Source organism: Ambystoma mexicanum, chromosome 3p, assembly GCF_040938575.1.
Source record: "Ambystoma mexicanum isolate Mex_15411 chromosome 3p, UKY_AmexF1_1, whole genome shotgun sequence".
NCBI lineage: Eukaryota > Metazoa > Chordata > Amphibia > Caudata > Ambystomatidae > Ambystoma > Ambystoma mexicanum.
In genome coordinates this window covers 356101656-356123967 of record NC_090925.1, presented here as the reverse complement: position 1 = coordinate 356123967, position 22312 = coordinate 356101656, and the positions used below count along the sequence as shown (strand labels likewise).

At 45.0% G+C, this 22312-nt stretch overlaps 1 protein-coding gene across 1 annotated transcript in view; it reads left to right on the top strand.

Moving 5' to 3' along the window:
• The first annotated feature begins 4941 nt into the window (after positions 1–4941).
• PDRG1 (p53 and DNA damage regulated 1) overlaps positions 4942–22312 on the top strand; it is a 117242-nt gene continuing 99871 nt past the window's right edge. The window contains exon 1 of the mRNA XM_069651007.1: positions 4942–5201. Coding sequence (XP_069507108.1) covers positions 5112–5201 — 90 coding nt within the window. The 5' untranslated portion in view covers positions 4942–5111. The remainder of the gene's footprint in view (positions 5202–22312) is intronic.

Here is a 22312-nt window from a genome sequence, read left to right as displayed (position 1 = left end):
TTCAGGACATGGACACTAAAAAAATAGTGAGGTCTGTGGTCGTGCAGGTGTCCGAATTGAAATCCTCAGTGGCCATGGAGAAACATGGTTTTCTATAATCCCTGCAAGATCCCCAATCGAGTGGAATGCAAATAGACCTCATAGCCACTGACAGACATGTTTCAATTGCCAAGGTAATGCGCAAGCAATTTCCAAACATTCGCCATCAATTTGATGTCCTGCACATAGCTAAATCAATCAATAAAAAAATCACAGCTGCTGGTAAAAAAAGGGTTCTGAAAATATTTTACAGTGGTCCCAGTCTTTCAGCAACCATCTTTGGTCGAGCTACAAAACTTGTGATGGGTCTGTGGAAATTCTAATTGAAAAATGGCGCTCATTGATGCACCACTGCTCCAAAGTTCACTCATGGACAGAAAACCAACATTTTCACAAATGTGAACATGTACCTTTATTGGAGGAGCAGGAACGCAAGAAGAAGTGGTTGGTTCCATCTTCACCTGCACACAATGCTCTTGAGAAGATCGTGTTTGATGAAACTCTATCAAGAGATCTGAAGGGACTCACAGAATTCTGTCACACAGGAGATTTGGAGGTGGTCCACAATATGTGCCTAAAGTACCGGCCCTAGAGATTGCATTTCGGTATACAGGGTATGGAATCTCGCACACTACTTGCGTTATTAGCGCATAACGAGAACATAGGCAGACAACAATCTAGAACTGCTGGGAAATTTGGGATGCTTCGTTATGAAATGGCCTTTGGAAAAAGAAGCAAAAAGTGGGGGGTCAAGCCAATATACCAGCAGATGGAATTTGATTTTGTGAAAGATCTGACTTTGACTGTGTTGGACATGCATACTCATGGAATCGTTCGTGGTTTGGTTCCTAGGACAAATACATTGCCACAAAACATTGCAAACGTGCCCTGCCCACCAAAAGCAGAACTTGTGGAACAGTTTGCTTCCCGATACAAATGATTAGCAGCTTTTTATATGTTCAACAATTTTGATACATTGTACATGACCAATGGAAAACATATTTAACTTGAATTTCAAAGCTATCAAAAGTATATATTGTCCAAATAAAGCGTACATAAAATTTCCAGATGTACCCTGTTTGTCAATTTGTTTTGCAAGAAGTGCCTGTTGGAGCACTACAGATTAGGTATTTGGGAGATGAATTTGAGGTGGTGCGGGGGTAGGTTCTGAAGTCGCAGAGTCCCCAAAATACAGAATATAATAATAACAATTGTACACATCCATAAGGGAATGAGACCAGGAGAGTGGCATTGAGAAGAATAAAGTCAGCATACAGATAACTCTGCCCCCCTGTAAAACATTATATCAAACACATTCCATTTCCAAATGATTGCAGGGGTGGGGGCGTACAGGGGCACTGCGTTTCTAAGACCTTATCAGTGGGCAAGATGTACCCCAAGCTTTGAGGTTGAATGAGGGCATAAAGGCAGTTATATTGGGGAATCTAGGGTGGTCAGCAATGAACGGTCACACTCCTCAGAGGAAGGAAGCAAAACCAATACACTGTTTGAATTATAACACTTCACGGTGGACCAGCGATGACAAATAGGCTAGTTTGACACAGGCGCCGGAGGAAAAAGGTGGGGGCAGTCTCCCTTAAAGATAGTGTTTTGTATTCAGAATTGGGACGTGCTGTGCTGTGAGAGGATGTGTGTTGATATTCCAGGTTCTGCGTCAACTGACACTGTGATGTAGGTGATGATTTGGCGCGTTTGGCTACGCTGCCCAGTAGCGTCACGGACATAGGTGGAGAATATCGCTAGGAATGGTGATGTCAGCTTCAGGGGTGGGGACTATGATTTAGTGCCGAAAGGGCACCTGAGCTTAGGGCGATGCAGCAACGGATAAGATTAGCACAAGATGGGCGCGCCCTGCTGCCTGATTTTTCATGTGTAAAATTGAGGAAAACCTACAGTGAGGTGCATAGGAAATGTTTTTGTGATCGATCGGCGTATGCTTAAAAACACATGCCCGAACGCTTGGGACAATAATATTTTTGAGCGCACTACTCCTTTGTTAGCGTGGGTGATTTCCGGGAATCCTGGCTCATGCCGGGTGTTTTCGAGAGAAGCTAAATGCATCATTGAGGAGTCCTGGGCTCCCATAACTAGGGAAGCTTATCATTCAGCGTGGGCAAAGTGGCATAGCTGGTGTCTGGAGAAGACCGTGCATTCCTCTGGAATAGATGGGGTTCACGTAGTAAATTTCCTGGCGCAGTTGGTGGCACAAGGAAAGGCCTATAAAACAATTAATAGAGCATGCTCTGAGATTTCAGCGAGACACCCACGTGTCTGGGGCCTACCATTAGGAGAACACCCCTTGGTTTGTAGGTTGCAGAGAGGCATCAAGATTTTAAAGTGAATGAGGTGTTGAGGCTTTTTAGAAATTGGCCGGACAATGCAGAACTTTCCAGAAAGGGCCTCTCAGGCAAGGTGACAACGCTGCTATCTCTCGTATCTTGTAAGAGAGTATCGGTCGTGAGAGCATTAGAGATTACTAGAAAGACTGTGTCCTCAACTGGGGCTACATTCACTGTCTCAGAAAAACCAAACACAGATTTAAGAACAGTGTCCTATGCTTCATTCCTGGATCAGCCAAAGCATTGTCTGGTCAGGTGACTGGAAGCTTATGAGGCTATGACACAACACCTTAAACCTGCAGGTGAGTCTCAACTCCTCAAAGCATTACGTAAACCTTACAGGGCGGTAAAACTGGCTATGCTGCAAGTGGGTATTGATGTGGAAGTCTACGGTTGCGCACTCAGTGGGGGGGAGATGGCTTTTAAAGCATACAATGTAGGGGCTTGCTGGAGGATATCCTGAAAGAAGCTGATTGGTTGAATGAGTCGACCTTTAAGAATTTTTATTTTAGACCAATTGAACATATTTTGACGTTGGTGGTAGGTAAGCATTGAACAAGCATAATCCTAGCCTACTGTCTTGACACAGAATTCAGATTTTCGACACTAATGTGATAGAAAGTCATAATTCTACTAAAGACACAGAGGCAAAGGATTATTACACCCTTGCAATCGTAAATATAGTCATGATTGTATGCACTGACTATTTATTATGCAATATGCTATGATGTGGTGATTTTAATTTTGCCACAATTGCCCAGCCAGTAAGGGTCACTTCTTAAGGCTTGTTTGTTTTTTAGGGGCAGAGTCACCTGGCAGGTCTGTGAACAGTGAAAAGGAGTGGAACTCAAAGTTGGCGTCTATTCGTTGGGGCGCAAACGTTAAGGAGCAGCGAAAGAAAGATGAGGAAGTGACAGGGGATATAGAGGATACGGACACAAGGTGCAACGGATTGATCGATGGGATCACGTGTCAGTGCAGACCAATCACAAAGAAACTACCAAAGACTCAAATACCATGGGATTTGTCGTTTTTCATAGTAGTTGGTTTTATCATGTTATATTTATTACTATGCTGCTCGACAAGTAAAGAATGGAGTTCAGCAGAATCCTTTGCTGCTGTGTCTTTAATAGAATTATAACTTTCTATAACGTTAGTGTTGATAATCTGAATTCTGCAGTAAATAAAAGTACTCATCTGTTCTGCGAGCATCAAAGAGCATCTTACTTCTGCGGGCAGGAGATCTCCTTCCTACCGGCAGCACACTTCTTCGCTGGCAGCACAGAGCTTGTGCGGCGCCCGCGCCGCACCATTTCTCAACCAGACGGGAGCCATTTAGTTATTTCAGCATCCCGCCACTTCACTCCCGAGGCGGGGGCTGCTTTCCCTCTTTTCTCGGGGCACATTTACATCAACCACTGAGGGGGTAGTTACTCCTCGTCGCCATTGTTGTGTCCTGGACCCAGGGCACAGGCACACCTTTGCTGAGGGTCACCCAGCCGACACACGTGGATGCAGGGATCACCCTATTAGACCGTGGGCACATGGTCGGACCATGGCCTGGGGTCACCCATGCCTTCATGACGTACGGTGCTGGAGTTGCCCAGCAGGGTCACCAGTAAACAGGTGCATCAAACTGTTGCAGAGTGGCCTGGCAGGGGCTCTGCTCATACGGGGCCTCGGCATACATGCCAACCCTCCCGATTTAGGCGGGAGACTCCCGATTTTTTCATTAAAGACAGTACTATTTTTTACTGTCTCCCGCCTAAAATAACAATATCCGCAATGCATTCCTATGGGGAAAATGCATTCCCCCGATGTCGGTGCTGAAATCTCCCTCATCTCCCTCTCAGGGGCTTCAGAATATTGGCATGTCTGCCTCGGGAACAGTGTTGCCCAGCAGGGGCACTGAACTTTTGAAAGCATCGCCCTGCAGGAAGCCCGACACAGCAGGCACGAGTCAGTTGCTATCGACTTTTATTTATGTGGTCACATGGTCAGGGGCTCCTTGTCCGTAAAAGTGGCACAACACCATACTGATAATAATAATTTAGCATTTATATAGTGTTACAAACCCTCTGAGCGCTGCTTGTGGTGCTCATTTATTGACCTCGGAAGGTTTAAAGGCTGAATTTGACCTTGCCGGGATTCAAACTTAAATTCTATATCTTTTTGGTCACAGAATGTCGATGGCAAGTATGTTCTCGATGGCAAGTATGTTCTAGTATAGAACAGTAGAACTGTATTCCTACGTAAATGTCTGTTTTGACGGTGTAAACTGGAATAGAAGACAGACGTCATCTGAAACACTGTTGGTGCCTGCAACGGATGTAGAATGTCGCAGTGGTTTCGTTTTCCTTAACGCTTAACGAGAGCAGCTAACAAATATCATTATACGAGTATTTTTAGACGTAAAGATACGTTGCTGTTATCATTCACATAATACAAACATCTGCACTTTAAAATAGATACATCCAGTTTTTTCCATAGCAGGATGATTTTAAAAGTGCGATTTTCTAGAAATAATGTCTCGCTTTCTTTCAGCTTTACGTGTTCTCTCTTGTTTGAGAGCACACACCGTCTACCACGGAAAGTCGCTGTAACATGGCTCTTTGAAGCTTCCTTAGTCCTTTTTTTGTTTCCCTAGAGGCTGTGTTCTGAGCACTGGGAGCTGCAGCAGGGCAAGATTTACACGCTGGAGAAAGCTGCGGTATGGCAGGGGGTCGGGAGCCGGATATGGTGCTACGCTTTCTACAAGAAGTGGAAGAACGAGCCGAGGAAGTGCTTGCAGACAAGCAGCAGGTGAAGAGGAGAAATGGGAGGGGCTACATGTGAATAGGCAGGAGAGAAAACGGGGACAAGCTTCGTATGTTGAGGAGAGAGAATGGACTGATGAGTAGTAGGCGGAGAAGCGTTTAGGAAACAGCAGGTCAAATTGGAGGACAAACAGGAGGGGGAGCAAAAGGGCAAAGACACTGCTTTAAGTGGTGTAAGCAATTGAGAGCGGGCTCTGATTTGGTGGTGTGGCTTGCATGATGGGTGTGGTGTAATAATTGGTTGGCGAGGTCTAAGAATTGATGGGCGTGGCCTAAAGAAGCACATGTAAGAGAAGGCACAGAGTGGTCTGGGTTGTTAAAACGTATTTAATTTAACACGCTACATAAAAAGAGCAATGTCAACATACAGCCACACTGGTGTAGTATAAGATCCAACCTGGAAAAAATCAATTTGGCAGAAGTAACTGATACCCAACCAGCCATAACCCTACTGACCCTGCACTTTCCATCTCCCTACTGAGGAATAGCAGCCCAGATCAGGAGAGCTGCACGTAGCCGTGTGTGTCTTTTGTCACAGGGTGAAGAATTCCTGGCTTTGCCATTGGCTGGCCTGCGAGGACCCTAGATTGTGCAGCACCCAGTTCTGAGAGGAAAGACTACTTTTCAAATAACCTGGTCCCAGTTCAGATGGCAATTCAGATTTTCCACACATTCGTTACAGAAAGTCATAATTCTATTAAAGACACGGAGGCGAAGGATTATGCTTACTCTTCAACTTTACTGATCAGCAGCAAAGAAAATATTTCCAAAGAACATGAATACAAATTTGTAAAAACTACAATAACCATGTTTTTTGAACATTTGTAGTTCATTTCTATTGGTCTCTAACTGACCACGTGACAAACTTTAAACCAATAAGACAGTCCTCAATGAACTAAATCTCTTGTCCTCTTTCCCTTCTTCCTCTTTCTTTGATTCTGCGAGGATGAGTTCTGTACATCTTTGATATTCTCTTCTCTCAATTTCCTATTTGTTTGCCATCTGACATCGTCCCTAGAGAAAACATAATTTATAACAGTGACTATAAATCGAGTACAGGGTGGGTCAATCGTATAATACCACATCTAGTAATAACTTGTATAAACATCGAACATTAGCAACATCATCATATTCATTATACTTCTTAAACGATTTTGCATAATAGTTACAGAAAAACATGTTATGTAAACATTACATTCTTACGATTGATCGGGTGGGATAATCCTTCGCCTCCGTGTCTTTAATAGAATTATGACTTTCTGTAACGAATGTGTGGAAAATCTGAATTCTATGTCAAGACCGGAGGCTCTGATTATGCTTGTTCAAAGCTTACTTACCACTAACGATGTTGCACTTTCTAAAGGTTTAAAATAGAAAGTCTTAAAAATCGATTCATTCGACCAATCCGCCGATTTCATGATGTCTTCTACTCTAGCTCCTATGTTATATGCCTTAGTAGCTATCGCTCCTCTGACTGAATGAGCGCCATATTTCTCAATATTTATGCCTGCTTCTGCCATCACCCACCTAAGCCATCTGGCTATGGTCGCCGGTCTAACCGCTTTAAAAGGTTTACAAATCGCTATTAATAGTTGAGTTACCCCCTGGGGTCTTATTTCCCTCGTCATATCTTCGTATGCTAGTTATAATCAGTGAACTGCGCCAATAAGCAGTAATACAATAACAATTGAATTATGTTTTTAATTCCATTCCACAGCCTGACACGTGTTTCGAGCAAAGCAACAGCAATGTACAAAAAGAGGCGCTCTCTTTTTGTACATTGTTGTTGCCGGAAGGCTGTAATTAATTAATGGTCATTGCAATTGCAAGTAATATTAAGTTTCCCTTGGACAAGGTTCAACGCATTTGAAAAAGAGCTTTGCTCGAAACACGTGTCAGGCTGTGGAATGGAATTAAAAACATAATTCAATTGTTATTGTATTACTGCTTATTGGCGCAGTTCACTGATTATAACTAACTTACTTCTTATTGAGGGTCCTTGGTCCGGGCACCCTCACACTTTCATGTTGAACGCTGCCTTTTTCATACTTCTAACATTTGTGCAGTTGCGCTGGTCGTTCACATAGACCTTGGACCACCTTGTTCTATTGCATATCTTCGTATGCCTTTATGCATCTAACTGGACATAATTTTGGTTGATTTGGAAAAGCTTCATATGAAACAGATTTCAAACCTGTCTTAGTCCTCTTCGAAATGAGGAAAGTCACTCCATTGGGGGACATACTCTGCCTATTAATCTCCAGTGCTCTGATATCAGACGATCTTTTACATGCTAGCAGACATAAAATCATAGCTAATTTACCTGAAATTGCTTTACGTGTCAAATCTTGATTATCTGGCCATGTCAAAAATAGTCTCAGGACCTTATCAACATCCCATAATTCACTATATTTCTCGTTAGGAGGTTTAATCATTTTTACTCCTCTTAATAGTCTACAAACTAATGGGTGTTCCCCAATCGCTAGACCATCAACTCTAGGATGACCAGCCGATATCGCAGACCTGGCCGTGTTAATGGTTCTATAAGCTTTACCTTGTGCTGCCATCTGAGCTAAAAAATTTGCTACATGTACTAAATCCGTTCCATCGGGATGTATGTTCCTCTCCAAACACCAGCTACACCATCTAGCCCATGCTGATCTATAAGCCTTGTGTGTTCCGGGGGCCCAGGATTCGTTGATAATGTTCTCAGCCTCATTCGATAGTCCTGGCCTAATCCAAGATCCCCTGAAATCGCCCACGCTACCAGGTTGATTCCTCCTGACCTCACCAAAGGGTGACTGAGACCTCTGGGATCTCGTATTATTAGTTCTCCCTTGGGTAAAGTCAGTGGATTTTGATAAGACATCTCCAGAAGACTGGGAAACCATACTTGACCTCTCCAATCTGGCGTTACTAGGATTAGTGATGCCCTCTGACGTCTCACCTGAGCAAGGGTCCTCATTATCATGGAGAACGGGGGAAATGCATAATTCCTCTGATGGCCCCAGACTTGCAGGAAAGCATCTATCGCCTCTGCCTCCGGGTCTGGTCTCCAGCTGAAAAATCGGGGTAATTGTCTGTTCAACCTCGATGCAAAAAGATCGATCTGGCATGGACCCCACCGGGACATTAGTTCCTGGAACACCCTCTCGTCCAGTTTCCAATCGCTGGAGTCTCTGAGGTATCTGGAATTCCAGTCGGCCACTACATTCTGTTGTCCCGGCAGATATTCTGCTCTTACTGAAACTCTTCTTTCCAGACAAAGTTCCCAAAATTCCTTAGCTAGTTCCGCAAGAATTCTGGATTTTGTCCCTCCCAGCCTGTTGATGTATCTGACTGCTGAGATATTGTCCATCTTTAGAAGGACACAACATTGTACTCTCTCTTGTGTCCAGCATTTGACTGCAAACGATCCTGCCAGTAATTCTAGACAGTTTATATGGAGCTTCGTCTCCTGATCCGACCATCTGCCCCCTGTCGATAGATTCCCGCAACGGGCTCCCCAGCCCCATCTGCTGGCGTCTGATTCTATGATCAGGTCCGGGGATGAGCCAAATATGGCTCTCCCGTTCCATGCATCCATATGAATGAGCCACCATTCCAACTCTTCCCTCACTTCTGTTGAGATGTTCACTTTGAATTCGTATGAAGCGCCCTTTCTGAGGTGATATATCTTCAATCTCTGGAGTGCCCTGTAATGTAATGGCCCCGGGAAGATTGCTTGAATCGAAGCCGCAAGGCGTCCCACCAATCTCGCTATGTCCCTCAGTGATATTTCGCCCTTTGCTAGTGTGTGTCTCAATTGTTTCTTGATCTCGTTCACTTTGTGAATGGGTAGACTGAGAGTTCCCTGATCCGAGTCCACTATGAACCCTAGGAATTCTATCTTCTGTGTTGGGATTAAGCTGGATTTCTCCCAATTTATAATGAAGCCCAGGGACTCTAATAATTCTATTGTTAATTGCACTTGTCCTACCAGTGTTTCTTTCTCTTGGCTCATCAGACATATATCGTCTAGATAAATTATAAGTCGTATCCCTAGAGCTCTGAGGTGCGATACTACTGGTTTCATCATCTTGGTGAAACACCATGGGGCTGATGCCAGTCCGAAAGGGAGACATCGAAACTCCCATGTCGTTCCTCCCCAGATGAATCTCAGAAATCTGCAGTGTTCCTCTGCTATGGGAATAGTCAGGTATGCATCCTTCAAGTCTATCCTGGCTAGCCAGTCTCCCTGAATTAGAATATCCCTTAGTAGGTGTATCCCTTCCATTTTGAAGTGTCTGTATACCACGTAACTGTTTAGACCTCTCAGGTTTATTATAGGTCTTGTCTTGTGTTTCCCTTTTACTAGAAACATATTGCTTATGTAACCTATTGACTGATCTAAGACTGGGCGTATGGCTTTTTTGTTTACCAAACCTCTCAACTCTCTTTCTAACGATATTTTGTCCTCTCTGTTCAAAACTATTCCCTTTGGTGGTTTCTCCTGCTGGGGTGTGTCTAGAAAATCTATATAAAAACCCTGCGCAGTTTGAATCACCCAGGTATCTCCTGATATGTTCAACCAATTCTGTAAAAATTGGGCGGTTCTCCCACCCACTTCTATGGTATTCACGCCTGGCATTGGTGGTCTCACCTGGATTGTTCTGCTGACGTTCACCTCGCCAGTTTCTGCCTCTTCCTCTACCTCTCGAAGGGAAGAACGGTGTTTGTTTGCGTTCCTCATAATCTCTCCATTGAGATCTGTCGTGATAGGATCGATTGTATTGGAACCGGCCAGCCGAACGACCCCTCCCTCTGCTGGCCCGTCCAAAAATCTGTCTCCCAAATACTCTTTTAAGGGAAGCTTGAGCTTTGTCTAAAGCTGCGTATGAATTTACGAATTTTGTGAGCTCCTTGATGAAGGAATCTCCAAACAATTTCCCTTTTGCCGAAGTGGCAGATTCTGAGGAGGCCAATTCACTCAATTTTGGATCGATCTTCACTAGTAACGATCTCCTCCTTTCTGTCGTAATAGCATGATTAGCGTTTCCTAACATGCATATCGCCCTCTGTGTCCATCCGATAAGGATTGCCGGGTCAATTGGCTCTCCTTTCGTTTTCGCTTCTTCTCCCATCTGGAGAATTTTTGTGAGGGGCCCCGTCATATCTAACATCTTGTCCTGACACGAACGCCAGGATCTGTCTAGGCCCTTCCTCACATCTTTGGTAAACTTACTCATAAAGGTTATCATTTTTTCATCTATAACCGGCGTGTCCGCCGCTCCCTCAGGGAGAAGAGGTCTGGGGCATTCCGCCCTCATCTTGCTTCTCGCCTCTTTGGCTAATGGCGCTCTCAGGCGCTTCTTCAGATATGCTGAAATCCTCTTGGGAGGTTCCCATTCTGAGGATCTGGGATGTATCAGGGTTTCTGGATCGAAATCCCCTTCCTCTGCTATCTCCTCCTCCTCTTTCTTCTTTTTCTTTAACGCTTCCTGATCATCGTCTGAGGAGGATATAGATAACACTTCCTCTTCATCGGGGTATTCCTCCTCCCAATCATTCTCGCCCTCTTCTGAGGAATCTGAGGATGATACTCGTCCCCTGCGAGTCACCGTCTTACCCTTTCTCTTTCTTTTGCCACCTTTCTTTTTGGGTGGTGTGCTCGGGGGGGTATGGGCTTCATCTGCCCTGCGAGCTGATTTACTGCCCCCTTTTGTCTTCATTCGAGCCTTAATGCTCTTATCCGCCTCCAGGCCCTGGGATAGTCTGAGCCAATCCTCCATCAGCGCTATCTGCTGCGGATTATGTCCCAGAGAAGCCCCCAGGGCTTTCTGGAAGACAACATTCATTTCTGAATGATTCCTCTTTTGGCTGACCCCAGCCTTTCCCTCATCACTAGAGGAACTCATGATTCCCAGGCCCTGGGGCAAAAATATGATATGATATCTAAATATAATATATATATATATATATATATATATATATATATATATATATATATATATAATCAATATATATATAAGTATATATACCCTTGGGTATATCTTATCCAAATATATATGAGTAAGATCTCAAATTTACAGGTTTTACCTGGGACTGTGCCCGATTTTGGTGCGGTGAAGGCGTATTGCCTGCAGGGGCGCTGTAGAGCTGTTAACAGGACGCTACGCTCGATGCGATGCGTGTTGTTGCTGCTCTTACAGATAGTGTATATATATCCGAGAGTCTCCGCGATCACACAATGGTCGGTTTGAATTGACTCCAGTCACACGAATTATAACGAAGGAAAGAGCGCCGGAACTACGCGGTCCCGTCGCGCTCTCTCTTCCGTTATAATAGTGCCCTCTATGACGGATCGCCGGCGTTGCGGCCGCCGGAGCACCAGCCCCGTCGCGGTCGCTGCTCCCTAGAGCCGCCTTTCCGTCGCGGAAATGTTCCGCCTGTTAAAGTAAACACCACGCGTTACCCAGATTACACAAACATACATATAATAGCTTTCGAAATGAATATAGAAGAAAGTACTTAACTCGCTGCCGAGCAGCAAAGAAAGAGGGAGAAGGGAAAGAGGACAAGAGATTTAGTTCATTGAGGACTGTCTTATTGGTTTAAAGTTTGTCACGTGGTCAGTTAGAGACCAATAGAAATGAACTACAAATGTTCAAAAAACATGGTTATTGTAGTTTTTACAAATTTGTATTCATGTTCTTTGGAAATATTTTCTTTGCTGCTGATCAGTAAAGTTGAAGAGTAAGCATAATCAGAGCCTCCGGTCTTGACATAGAATTCATATTGGCCACTAGGGTAATCGTGGGTGAACCCAGTTCCTTTTTGGGAGTCATGAACAACATTTCCTAATACAAGTTGTGTGCATTTTAACGGTATTACTAAACTATTGTTGGTGCATAATAACACCTTTATGCATTGTATATTGAGAGGCTACTGGTTTTGTGTGTCCTTGTAAATTAATGGTGTCACCTAGCCAGGCACTTATGTGGGATCCAGATAATCACCTCGCCCTGCAGTGAACGAGAGGAAACCAAAAGCTAGTAGGGTGCAGAGTCACACTGCAGTCCACGGCCCTGGATTATATCTCCCGGAATTCTTTCATGTTGAGGAACAGGAGCTCTAGCCCAGATTCTCTTATGTCTCTTGCAGGCGAGACCTGTTAATGCATAGCAGACAGGTGTGTTACTTTGATTCTATGACAAGACTGGAGGCGAGCATTATGCTTGAACTTCATTTATTACTACTCTTCCGCAGTTTCAACAAAAAAATAACAAAAAACAATAAATGTCCCAAGTGACTTTTCCACTTTTGACCGACGAATCCCATAGTGTCTGTAGTTCTTCACTCTCTAGCTCAGATATGACCACTTCCTGTCCCTGAGCTCTTCTTTTACTGCTCTTCAAGCAGATAAGTAACATTTCTTAACCTCCCTGTTTAACTATAAGAAGTAAAGTTTTATCATATGTTTTCTTATTGAAGGAGAAATGTATAATATATAGATTATGTAGAGCGTAAATAGGTATAATCCATAGATTACGTAAAGCGTAGCATTGTACAGCGCGTTAGGCTGCGTAGATAAAACAGTTGACCAGCGTTCATTTCGGCGCGTAGGACAGTAAGAGGCAGCGTTCCTGCTGTCAGAGAAGATTTGCCTTTGACATATTTTAAAATATAGCAGGAGCTCAAGCGGTGCTTCAACCCTCTGCCGTATGACCAGCACCTCCAGGGGTTTTGCCGAGTAGCCCGCAGAGCTGAAAGGCCCCATATGGGGGAAGGAGCGCAGGGAGCTCGGACCCCCTCCGTTGGGGAGGCGGAGTAGAGCGCCGAAGCACGCTCGTAGTAGGCCCTCGACAGAGGGTTGATCTGACGCAGAGAGCGCCGGCCCCCACCTTTGCGTGGGTGGAGCCGGATCCTTGTGTGGGCTTGCGCGGCGTCGCATTCGATCTGCAACGCAGAGCCCTACATGTGGAAAGGAGCGCTCGAGTGTGAATTAATTCTTTAAGCTGCAGTGGGCAGTTTGATAAGAACGTTGGAAAGCTCAGGCAGCGCACAGAGCATTAGAGGGAAATCCTCTACATAAAAGACTTGAAGCCTCAGACTCACAAAGAAAGAGGCAGTCAGTATCAGGACCCATCAGCAGGACCAAGTCCCTGCCAGTGTACAAGAGGCAAGCAGCTTCACACTGAAGAAGGAAGAGAAAGTAAAGAAGCCTAAGCCATCTCAGGCATAAAGAATTACAAAGTCCGGTGCAGCCACATAAAAAAATAATAATAATAATAATTTGAAAGTGAAAGGACACTGGGGAGTTATCCCAAGTAAGGTCATCTACTAGGAAGTGGGCGGCAAAGACACCTTCACCAGATATCAAGGCACACAGCACACTCCTGATCATGTCCGAGTTCGAATGGAGCGAGGAGGAGCAGTCATTAGACTTAGCCGCCAGCTTCAAGGAGGTGCTGGGGAATTCCCTAGTAGATGCTGTGGCTCAAGGGGTCAGACCCCCACAAGAAAGACTGGAGACATTATAAGTAATGCTTCACCAGCCTAAAGTTAGCACCACAAGGACGAACCGCATGCCCACCAAACCCTCTGGAGCAGGTTCTAAGGGGAGTACTCGGGCCCGCAAGAGACAAGCCTCTGCAGACCCCCAGGGCCCTATCGAAGGGGCGAAAGATAAGGCCCTGGAGGTCGCTGACGCCTTCACAAAGCTTAAGGAGGCCTATTTGCAGCGTCAGGCAGTGCCAGACCTCACGACTCCCATCCCTGGGGAAGACAATGAAGGAGAAGAAGACCTGGGCTCAGAGGAGGAGCCAGCAGACTTCTCCCCCCAAGAGTCAGAGGAGCCAGTCGAGGAAGCATGGGCAAAGCCCAGCGGGGGGGAAGAGAACCCGCAAGGAGAAGCACCTCGAGGAGGAGCAAGATGACATGTTTGATCCGGAGAGCATCCGTAATCCGAGATCATCCGACTGGCAGCTGTCACAATACATGACAGTGAGGCTGAGAAAGGCCTTGGACAAGGAGGTTAGACAGCGCCTCAGGGCAGAATGCCCTCATCCAGACCTGCCGGGGAAAGTGGGGAAAGTGGCAGAGACCCCCGAACTGGACCTCAAAATGCTTACCTTTTGTGTCCAAGACCAGCAAGGACCCACGGAAGGGTATAGACTGGTCATGGAAGAGTTGCCAGGAGAAAGTGCTAGACCTGGCTGCTCCTCTCGCTAAGATCATGGATTTAGCGGAAAGAGCGAGAGACACGGGGGAGGAAGTAGATCTGGAAGCCCTGGCAGGTTGGGCGCAAAGAGCTGTTTGCCTTCTGGGGAACACAAACTGCACCATAGCATCGGAGAGAAGGAGAGGTCTTTTGCTAAAAATCGACTCGAAGCTCAGCGCCCTATGAAGCTGGGGAAGCAGCTCAAGGCCTCCTATTCGGAGAAACTTTCGGAAAAGAAAAGGGCCGCTTCGTGGGCACTTACATATTGCTGGAGAAAGCCCAAGCATCCATTCGGAAGATCTTCCCGCATAGAGTTTTTGCCGGGACTGGTCATTACAGGGGTCGCACGACCGGTCGCCAAATAGGAGGGAGAAGACCCCCCGACCCAATCATAGAGCCTAATACTGGGAGAACAGGCAGCAGGATGCGTTCTTCCCAGCCAGAGGCTGCAATACCAGAGGGCGCAGAGGCAGAGGTTTCGGACGAGGACAAGGATTTACACCAGGTAAGGGCGATTGCCTACCCCCCTGTAGGAGGGAGGACCAGTATGTTCTCGGAAAACTGGCGTGTGCTTTCCAGCAATGCATGGATTTTTCAAACTGTCGGGCATCTGCAGATAGAATTTATGCAGACGCCAGTGCAGATCTGAGTACCCCAGCGCCCGTGCCTAGCAGTAGCAGAGCAGGAATCTCTAAATATCGAGCTATCGCTCCTAGCAAAGAAAAGTGCCATAGAGAGATGCCCAGTAGCCCCGAATTTCATAATCAACATGTTTCTCGTTCACAGGAAGGAGAAAGTACGACCAGTAATAAATCTGAAAGAGTTGAACGGATGGATCGGCTACCATCATTTCAAGATGGAAGGGATCCACCAGCCCAGAGATTCCCTGAGAGAGGGAGACTGGCTGACGAGACTAGACTTAGGATGCTTACCTGACTGTCCCAGTGCAGAAGCAGTTCAGTTCATGAGATTCTTAGCTTTTCACGGGAAGAAGCAGCTCTGGCAATTCAAAACGATGCCCTTATATTTAGACGATCTTTTGCTTCTAGCGGAGGATTGGGGAGCGCTAGAATATCAGACGAAGTGGGTCCTAGCCCTATTGCAGTCACTAGGTTTCCAGCAAGGATATCAAAAGAGAGATCAGGATATGTCTGAGGAAGAAAGTGATTTCAGGCCTTGGCGGAGTTCGCAGATCTGGAGGCGGGGGCGGGGCTGCATGCGGGGCAATACATGACGTTCCACAGAATGGTCAGGGAGGTCCGGAACACTTGGCCCGAGACCGTATTGGCTGACGAGCCGGATGCGACGCTGGAGATTATGTATGACGCATCCGAGGGCGGGCACGAGGTCTCCAGGCTGTACGAGATGCTGATGGCAAAGGTTGGGAAGGATTTGGGGTACCTGAGGTTGGAATGGGAAACAGAGATGGGGGCCCCGATGGCGGATGGGCAGTGGGAGCGCGCCCTGGGGTACCACAAAAAAGTATCGAGGAATGCCAGGTTTAAACAGATACAACTATATATCACGCATAGGGCATACATGACCCCCCTGAGAATTTCCAGATTTCGAGATGCTGGGCGCCAGGCGTGTCCCAAGTGCAACACAGAGAACGCTGATATGATTCACATGTTCTGGGCCTGCCCTGTGATTGCAACCTACTGGAGTGAAGTGGCGCAGAAGCTGGCAGGGAGGGGCATTGTACTTAAGATAGATTCGGCCTGGGCCTGTTTGCTTGGGGGTACCCCAGGGCGCGCAAGCTTCGGCACGTGGAGAAGCTTAAAGATTTGGCTTATACACTTGCCAAACGCAGAATAGCCATGGGATGGAAGAATTGCCAGAGGCCACGGGTGGAGGTATGGTGGCGTGACCTCCAGAAATGGGCTGCTGCCGAGACGACAGCATGGTGGGAGGCCAGCAGGGTGGGAGGGGAGGAAGAGGTGAGCTCCCTCACGGCATGGAAGGTGCTATTGGCTGAACTGTTTAGTACGGGGTCGACCTCGGCTGGATCTGAGAGCGACGGAACCCCACCACACGGAACGGACAATGATGGTGGACACCCTACAGGCTCATAGGGGGGAGGGAAGGGGATTGTTAAGTTAATTCTGTTCTGTTTTTCTTCTTTCTTTTCTTTTTCATATCTGTTGTTTGGCCTTTGTTGTGGCTTGATGTGTTCTATTTATGTTCTGTTGCACTGTGTGGTTATAAAATAAAATACATTTAAAAAAAAAAAAAAAAAAGAAAGTGATTTCACTGAGAGTCCTCGTGAGGATAGTGGGCCTCCTAGCAGCCTCCATACAAGCCATATTTCCGGGTCCCTCACACTATCGAGCCTTACAAAGATTGAATATAAGGCACCTCCAACAGGGATTGAAGTATCATCAAGAGTCCATCACAGAACTGGAATGGTGGTTGCAGAATATGGACGCCTGGAATGGGCGTGCCATTTTCGGAGACCATTCAGACCTGATCATAGAGACGGACGCCAGTTGTCTAGGCTGGGGGGCACGATGCGGAGAGTTGCAAACGGGGCAAGTGGAGCGAAGAGGAGTTAAACTTACACATAAACTGCCGAGAGCTTCTAGCAGGCTCCTTTGCGATAAAGACCTTCACGAGGGACAAAGTGAAGTCATGCGTACTGCTGAAGATGGACAACATTTCGGCAGTGCGTTACATAAACCACTGAGGCGGTACAAGATCCAGGATGCTAGTGGTGTTAGCAAAGGATTTTTCGCACTATTGCCTGCAGACAGGAACGTCGGTGAGAGCGGAATACTTGCCCGGAGCACTGAACATAATAGCGGACTGGAATTCCCAATACCTCACAGACTTCAGCGACTGGAGGTTGGATCCCGCGGTATTACAGATACTGGATCAGAGGTGGGGCCCGATACACACAAATCTGTTTGCGTCTCGCCTCAACGCACAGACAACCAGCTACTTCAGCTGGAGGTTAGACCCAGACGCAAGCGGAACAGACGCACTCCTGCAAGACTAGGCAGGCGGACCCCATTACGCATTCCCTCCTTTCATGATGCTGAGCAGAGTGCTAGTGAAATGTTGGAGAGAGAAAGCAGAGCTGGTGATAGTAGCACCATTGTGGAAATCACAAGTGTGGTTCCTGATGCTGATGGAACACTCGATAGACCTGCCAAGAGTCCTCCCCGAAGGAGAGTGACTACTCACGGACCCAGTTGGACAGTGTCATTCTCTGAGTGTGCTCATCGCATGCAGGATATCAGGAAACAATGGGAGCTGCCAGGCATTTCTATGCAGGCTGCAGAGCTCATCACAGAATCCTGGGCTCCATCGACTAGGAGGAGCTACGACGCGGCTTGGGCCAAGTGGACTAGCTGGTGTAGAAGGAGACATTTTCATCCCATTTCAGCACCTGTAGTAGCTATACTGAATTTTCTAGCACAGCTCCTTCAGGACGGGAAAGCATTCCGCACCATAGGAGTGTACAGGTCAGCGATCTCAGCAGGGCACCTACCGATCGAGGGAGTGCCAGCGGGAGAACATCCAGCGGTATGCAGGCTTATCAGAGGAGTTAAGGTTAAGGTACCTCCTGAACCTAAATACAAGGTCTTATGGGACGTGACAATAGTGCTGCGGCTATTAGAGAGCTGGCCAGTGAACAGATATCTATATCTCGAGCAACTTTCAGGCAAATTAGCAATGTTTCTGTGTTTCATATCTTGTAAATGCGTATCGGATATCAAAGCATTAGAGATCAACAGGAGGACATTTGGGCCGGAAGGAGTGACCTTTGCGGTAGTGCAAAGGACTAAGACTTAAATTCTATATCTTTTTGGTCACAGAATGTCGATGGCAAGTATGTTCTCGATGGCAAGTATGTTCTAGTATAGAACTGTATTCCTACGTAAATGTCTGTTTTGACGGTGTAAACTGGAATAGAAGACAGACGTCATCTGAAACACTGTTGGTGCCTGCAACGGATGTAGAATGTCGCAGTGGTTTCGTTTTCCTTAACGCTTAACGAGAGCAGCTAACAAATATCATTATACGAGTATTTTTAGACGTAAAGATACGTTGCTGTTATCATTCACATAATACAAACATCTGCACTTTAAAATAGATACATCCAGTTTTTTCCATAGCAGGATGATTTTAAAAGTGCGATTTTCTAGAAATAATGTCTCGCTTTCTTTCAGCTTTACGTGTTCTCTCTTGTTTGAGAGCACACACCGTCTACCACGGAAAGTCGCTGTAACATGCCTCAACAGTGCACTATCCGTATTTCCCGAATAATATCAAATGGTGCGTAGCAAGCTGCATCAAAGAGTACGAAGTTAGGACAGCAGAGAATAGAGCGACGAGCACTATTCAATTCCTAATAGCGCATAGGAAGCCTTTCCATGCTATAAAGACAGCTACCATCGCGAGATGGGTCAGATAAGTAATGCAAGCAGCAGGGATTGATTTACAGAAGTATGGGGCTCACTCCGTAAGAGGAGCAATGGCGTCTAAAGCATATGCAACAGGAGTACCTTTACAAGAAGTCATGTCAGCAGCAGACTGGGCTAATGATCGTAACTTTAGAGAATTTTACTTTAAGCCTGCTGACTATATAGCTGTTACAGTATTGGGGCAGCTTTGAACAAGCCTAATGCTCGCCTCGAGTCTTGTCATACAATAAAGATTACCCCTGCTAGTTGCGCAGGGAGTATTAATTCTATTAAAGACTAGGAGGTGAGCATTAGTTCCCACCCAATGTTATTTGTTAATCATGTGTTCTGTATGCATATTTGGTGATGATATGATAACAAAGCTGGACACCACCCTGATACTCTATTTAGTATTTTTCCTTAGGAGAAGAGCAGAAGAATAGTTGAGTAAGGTGGCTAGTAAGGAGAAGGCGAGAGAGCAGTCTGAGGAATTGGCAACCTGTTGAAGTGGGGAAAAAAGTAATCGCTCTGTTGGCGGGACGAGAAGTTTAATTGGTTAAGTGACATTCAGAGCACGTAATAGAGGAGGAGCTCGGACAGGAAGTGGTTATAGCTGAGCTGGAGAGTGAAGGACTACAGAGACTATGGGATTCGTAGTTCAAAAGTGGAAAAGTCACTTGGGACATTTCAATGTTGTTGTTTTTTGTTATAGTTTGTTGAAACTGCTGAAGAGTAGTAATAAATGAAGTTGAAGCATAATGCTCACCTCCTAGTCTTTAATAGAATTAATACTCCCTGCGCAGCTAGCAGGGGTAATCTTTATTCTCTTAATAAAACCGTGTCGTGTTTTATTGAAAGAATCTGAGGAACACGTTTATGTTCGTGAATAGAAACGTTGCCATTCTGGGTGAGACTTTCATACTGGAAATTTATTTACTACGCAAGCCTCTTACAAAAATACTGTAGGTCCTGCAGTATATTTGTAAGAGGCTCGCGCAGTGAGTGGATTTCCAGTAAGAAAGCCTCACTGAGAATGGCAATGTTTCTATTAAAGCAGCACGCCGCAGACACATACCCTTTCATCAGGGCTGGCCTGGAACTGCACCTTCCCCCTCGAGACCCTCTGCAAGGTTTGTAAGCCTCGCTACAGTGGCTGGTTTGCACTTCGGCCGTTGCGGGATAATGTGGTGTGGTGGGACTGGGGGTGGCCGCAGGGCCCCGGCTCAGCCCCACTTTAAGCACTGGCTACAGGGATGCATGGGTGCCTACTTCTGATTTTCACTATGAGGCAGAACCACATTTTGATTTTTCTCTGAGGGCAGAAGATCCACCCAGTTCCACAGCACATTTGAGGGCACATTTAGCAGCAGGAATTGTAAAAAAATAAAAAAATAAAAGATCTAGCATTTGGCAGGTCTAAACATATCTCGGAAACACTCACTTAAGCTGTCTTTGGGCAACGTTCTGCTTTAGAATTCCCTACGTTTCCCATGCCCGCCTCTACCTAATCAAGGCTGCGTTTTCAATGAGGCAGCCTACCCACTTTGAAGTGAGTAGCACTTGCACATTTTTTTTTCTTGGTTTTTGATTGGAGTCCACACGTGCGCAAACTGACACTCCTACCTTGTTGTTTAGGGAGGAGGGGAGATGGGTGCCCCCTCTGGTACCAGGGTATTTGGCGCACATGCAAGGATAGACATTTGGAGGCAATTGGCGCACAGGGCAGATACACTTCAACGTGCACTCGTCACAATACAACAAACCTCCCTTTTAACAATTCCCCAAAATTATAACCTTCAGTACTGGTTTTATTAAAACCTGTAATTGGAGTACTTTAGGTAATAATACAAATATAAATATAATTCACTTATATTATCTCATGTTTAGGTAATTTAGATTTTTTTATTGTTTGGCTGATTAAATCAACCTTTCAATGTATCCATACACAATTCAACTAATTTACAAAAAATCATTAAAAATATTTTTTTCTAAGTACATTACATATTATAAAATTTAAGTACAAATATTATGACACATTAATTAAAAAAACATTTGGTTAAAAACAATAATACAGTTTTCTACAACTTGTTATTTCAATAAAACACAATACGCTTCTCATTTGCATTTCTGCGATAATTCAAGGCAAAACCGACTTGTTCACTGTGGAACCATGTAGCACTATACAATCATGATTGATTTATCACATTATGGCACATTCTCCTATTTATGTGTGCCTTCAATAGGAGTGTCCATGGGCCTTACACTTATTTGTACATCCTTAAATCATTTATAGGTAGACATTGTTATAATTCATTTGGTCTTAGATTATGATCCATTCAGTTCAAGACTTTCGAAAAAATTGAATCGTCGCAATTCGGACTGCAACTTTGTTTGTACAGAATATATTCTGCCATGCAGCATCAATTGTCATGAATGTATAGCTGTTAAACAATTGTTTAAAATAATAATTGCACCTTGTATCAGAGAGACACATTCAACCACCAGATGTTTCAAGGTTTCTTTATGCTTTCGATTTTTGCAAAATCGACAAATGTTCTCTTCAGTGCTAAGCAGGCCGCGTCTGGCAAGGATATCCTTCGTCTGCCATAGGTTCAATCTGAATCTTACTATGGGTTTCGAAAATGTGGCAAATGATATTTAGTATAAGTAGTATCCATATCCATAAGTATTCTGCCATGACACAGAATTGTTTGTGACCAAATAAGAGAGGATTAAAATCTACATAGCTAGCACATTTGTTTTGAGTCTTTATCCAATCACACTGGTACAACTTCAATTGAGCACAATTTGGATTTTGGAGCAACAATTCAAGGGTTATGTCAGCATCAAATAGAAGATTTGGAATTAAGTTTCTGCATTTTACTGGAAAAACATGTTTTGATAGTAAAAGGTACGATGATGTAGCGCATAGTTTGTCAGGATTGTTCATTGTTAACCAAAGAACATAGTTTCCAGGAGTACACAACAAAAACGGAAAGTGCTCCTAACTCAAAACGAATAGTTGAAATGGGAGTAGATTTGGGCAGATTGAGAATCTTTCGCCAAAATCTACCCTCTATTCTGTCCCAGAATACTTTTTTTTCGTGGCATCTTCATTTCAGCCCCGTATGGTATTATAGGTACTGCCTTTTGATTATAGTACACCATCACGGAACTGCAAGAGAATTTGCCAGATTTGAAAAGTAAAGCTTTGGCTTGTGATAACAGTAGACACTTTGCAGTCCATATTAACCAAATATAAGTTATTATTTGGATCGTTGCTTATGATCACCCCTATATACTTGTAATATGGAGTGACAACAGATTTTTTTGTTTTTTTTGGAGCAACCATGTAAATGTCTTGGAAAGTTTAACACATTCCATAATTTGTGTTTTATTTTCCCCCCGGTTGATTGACATATGATTCTCCAGTGCATACGAACTCAGACCATCTAACAACCTCTGAAGACCTAGTTGAGTTTTAGATAA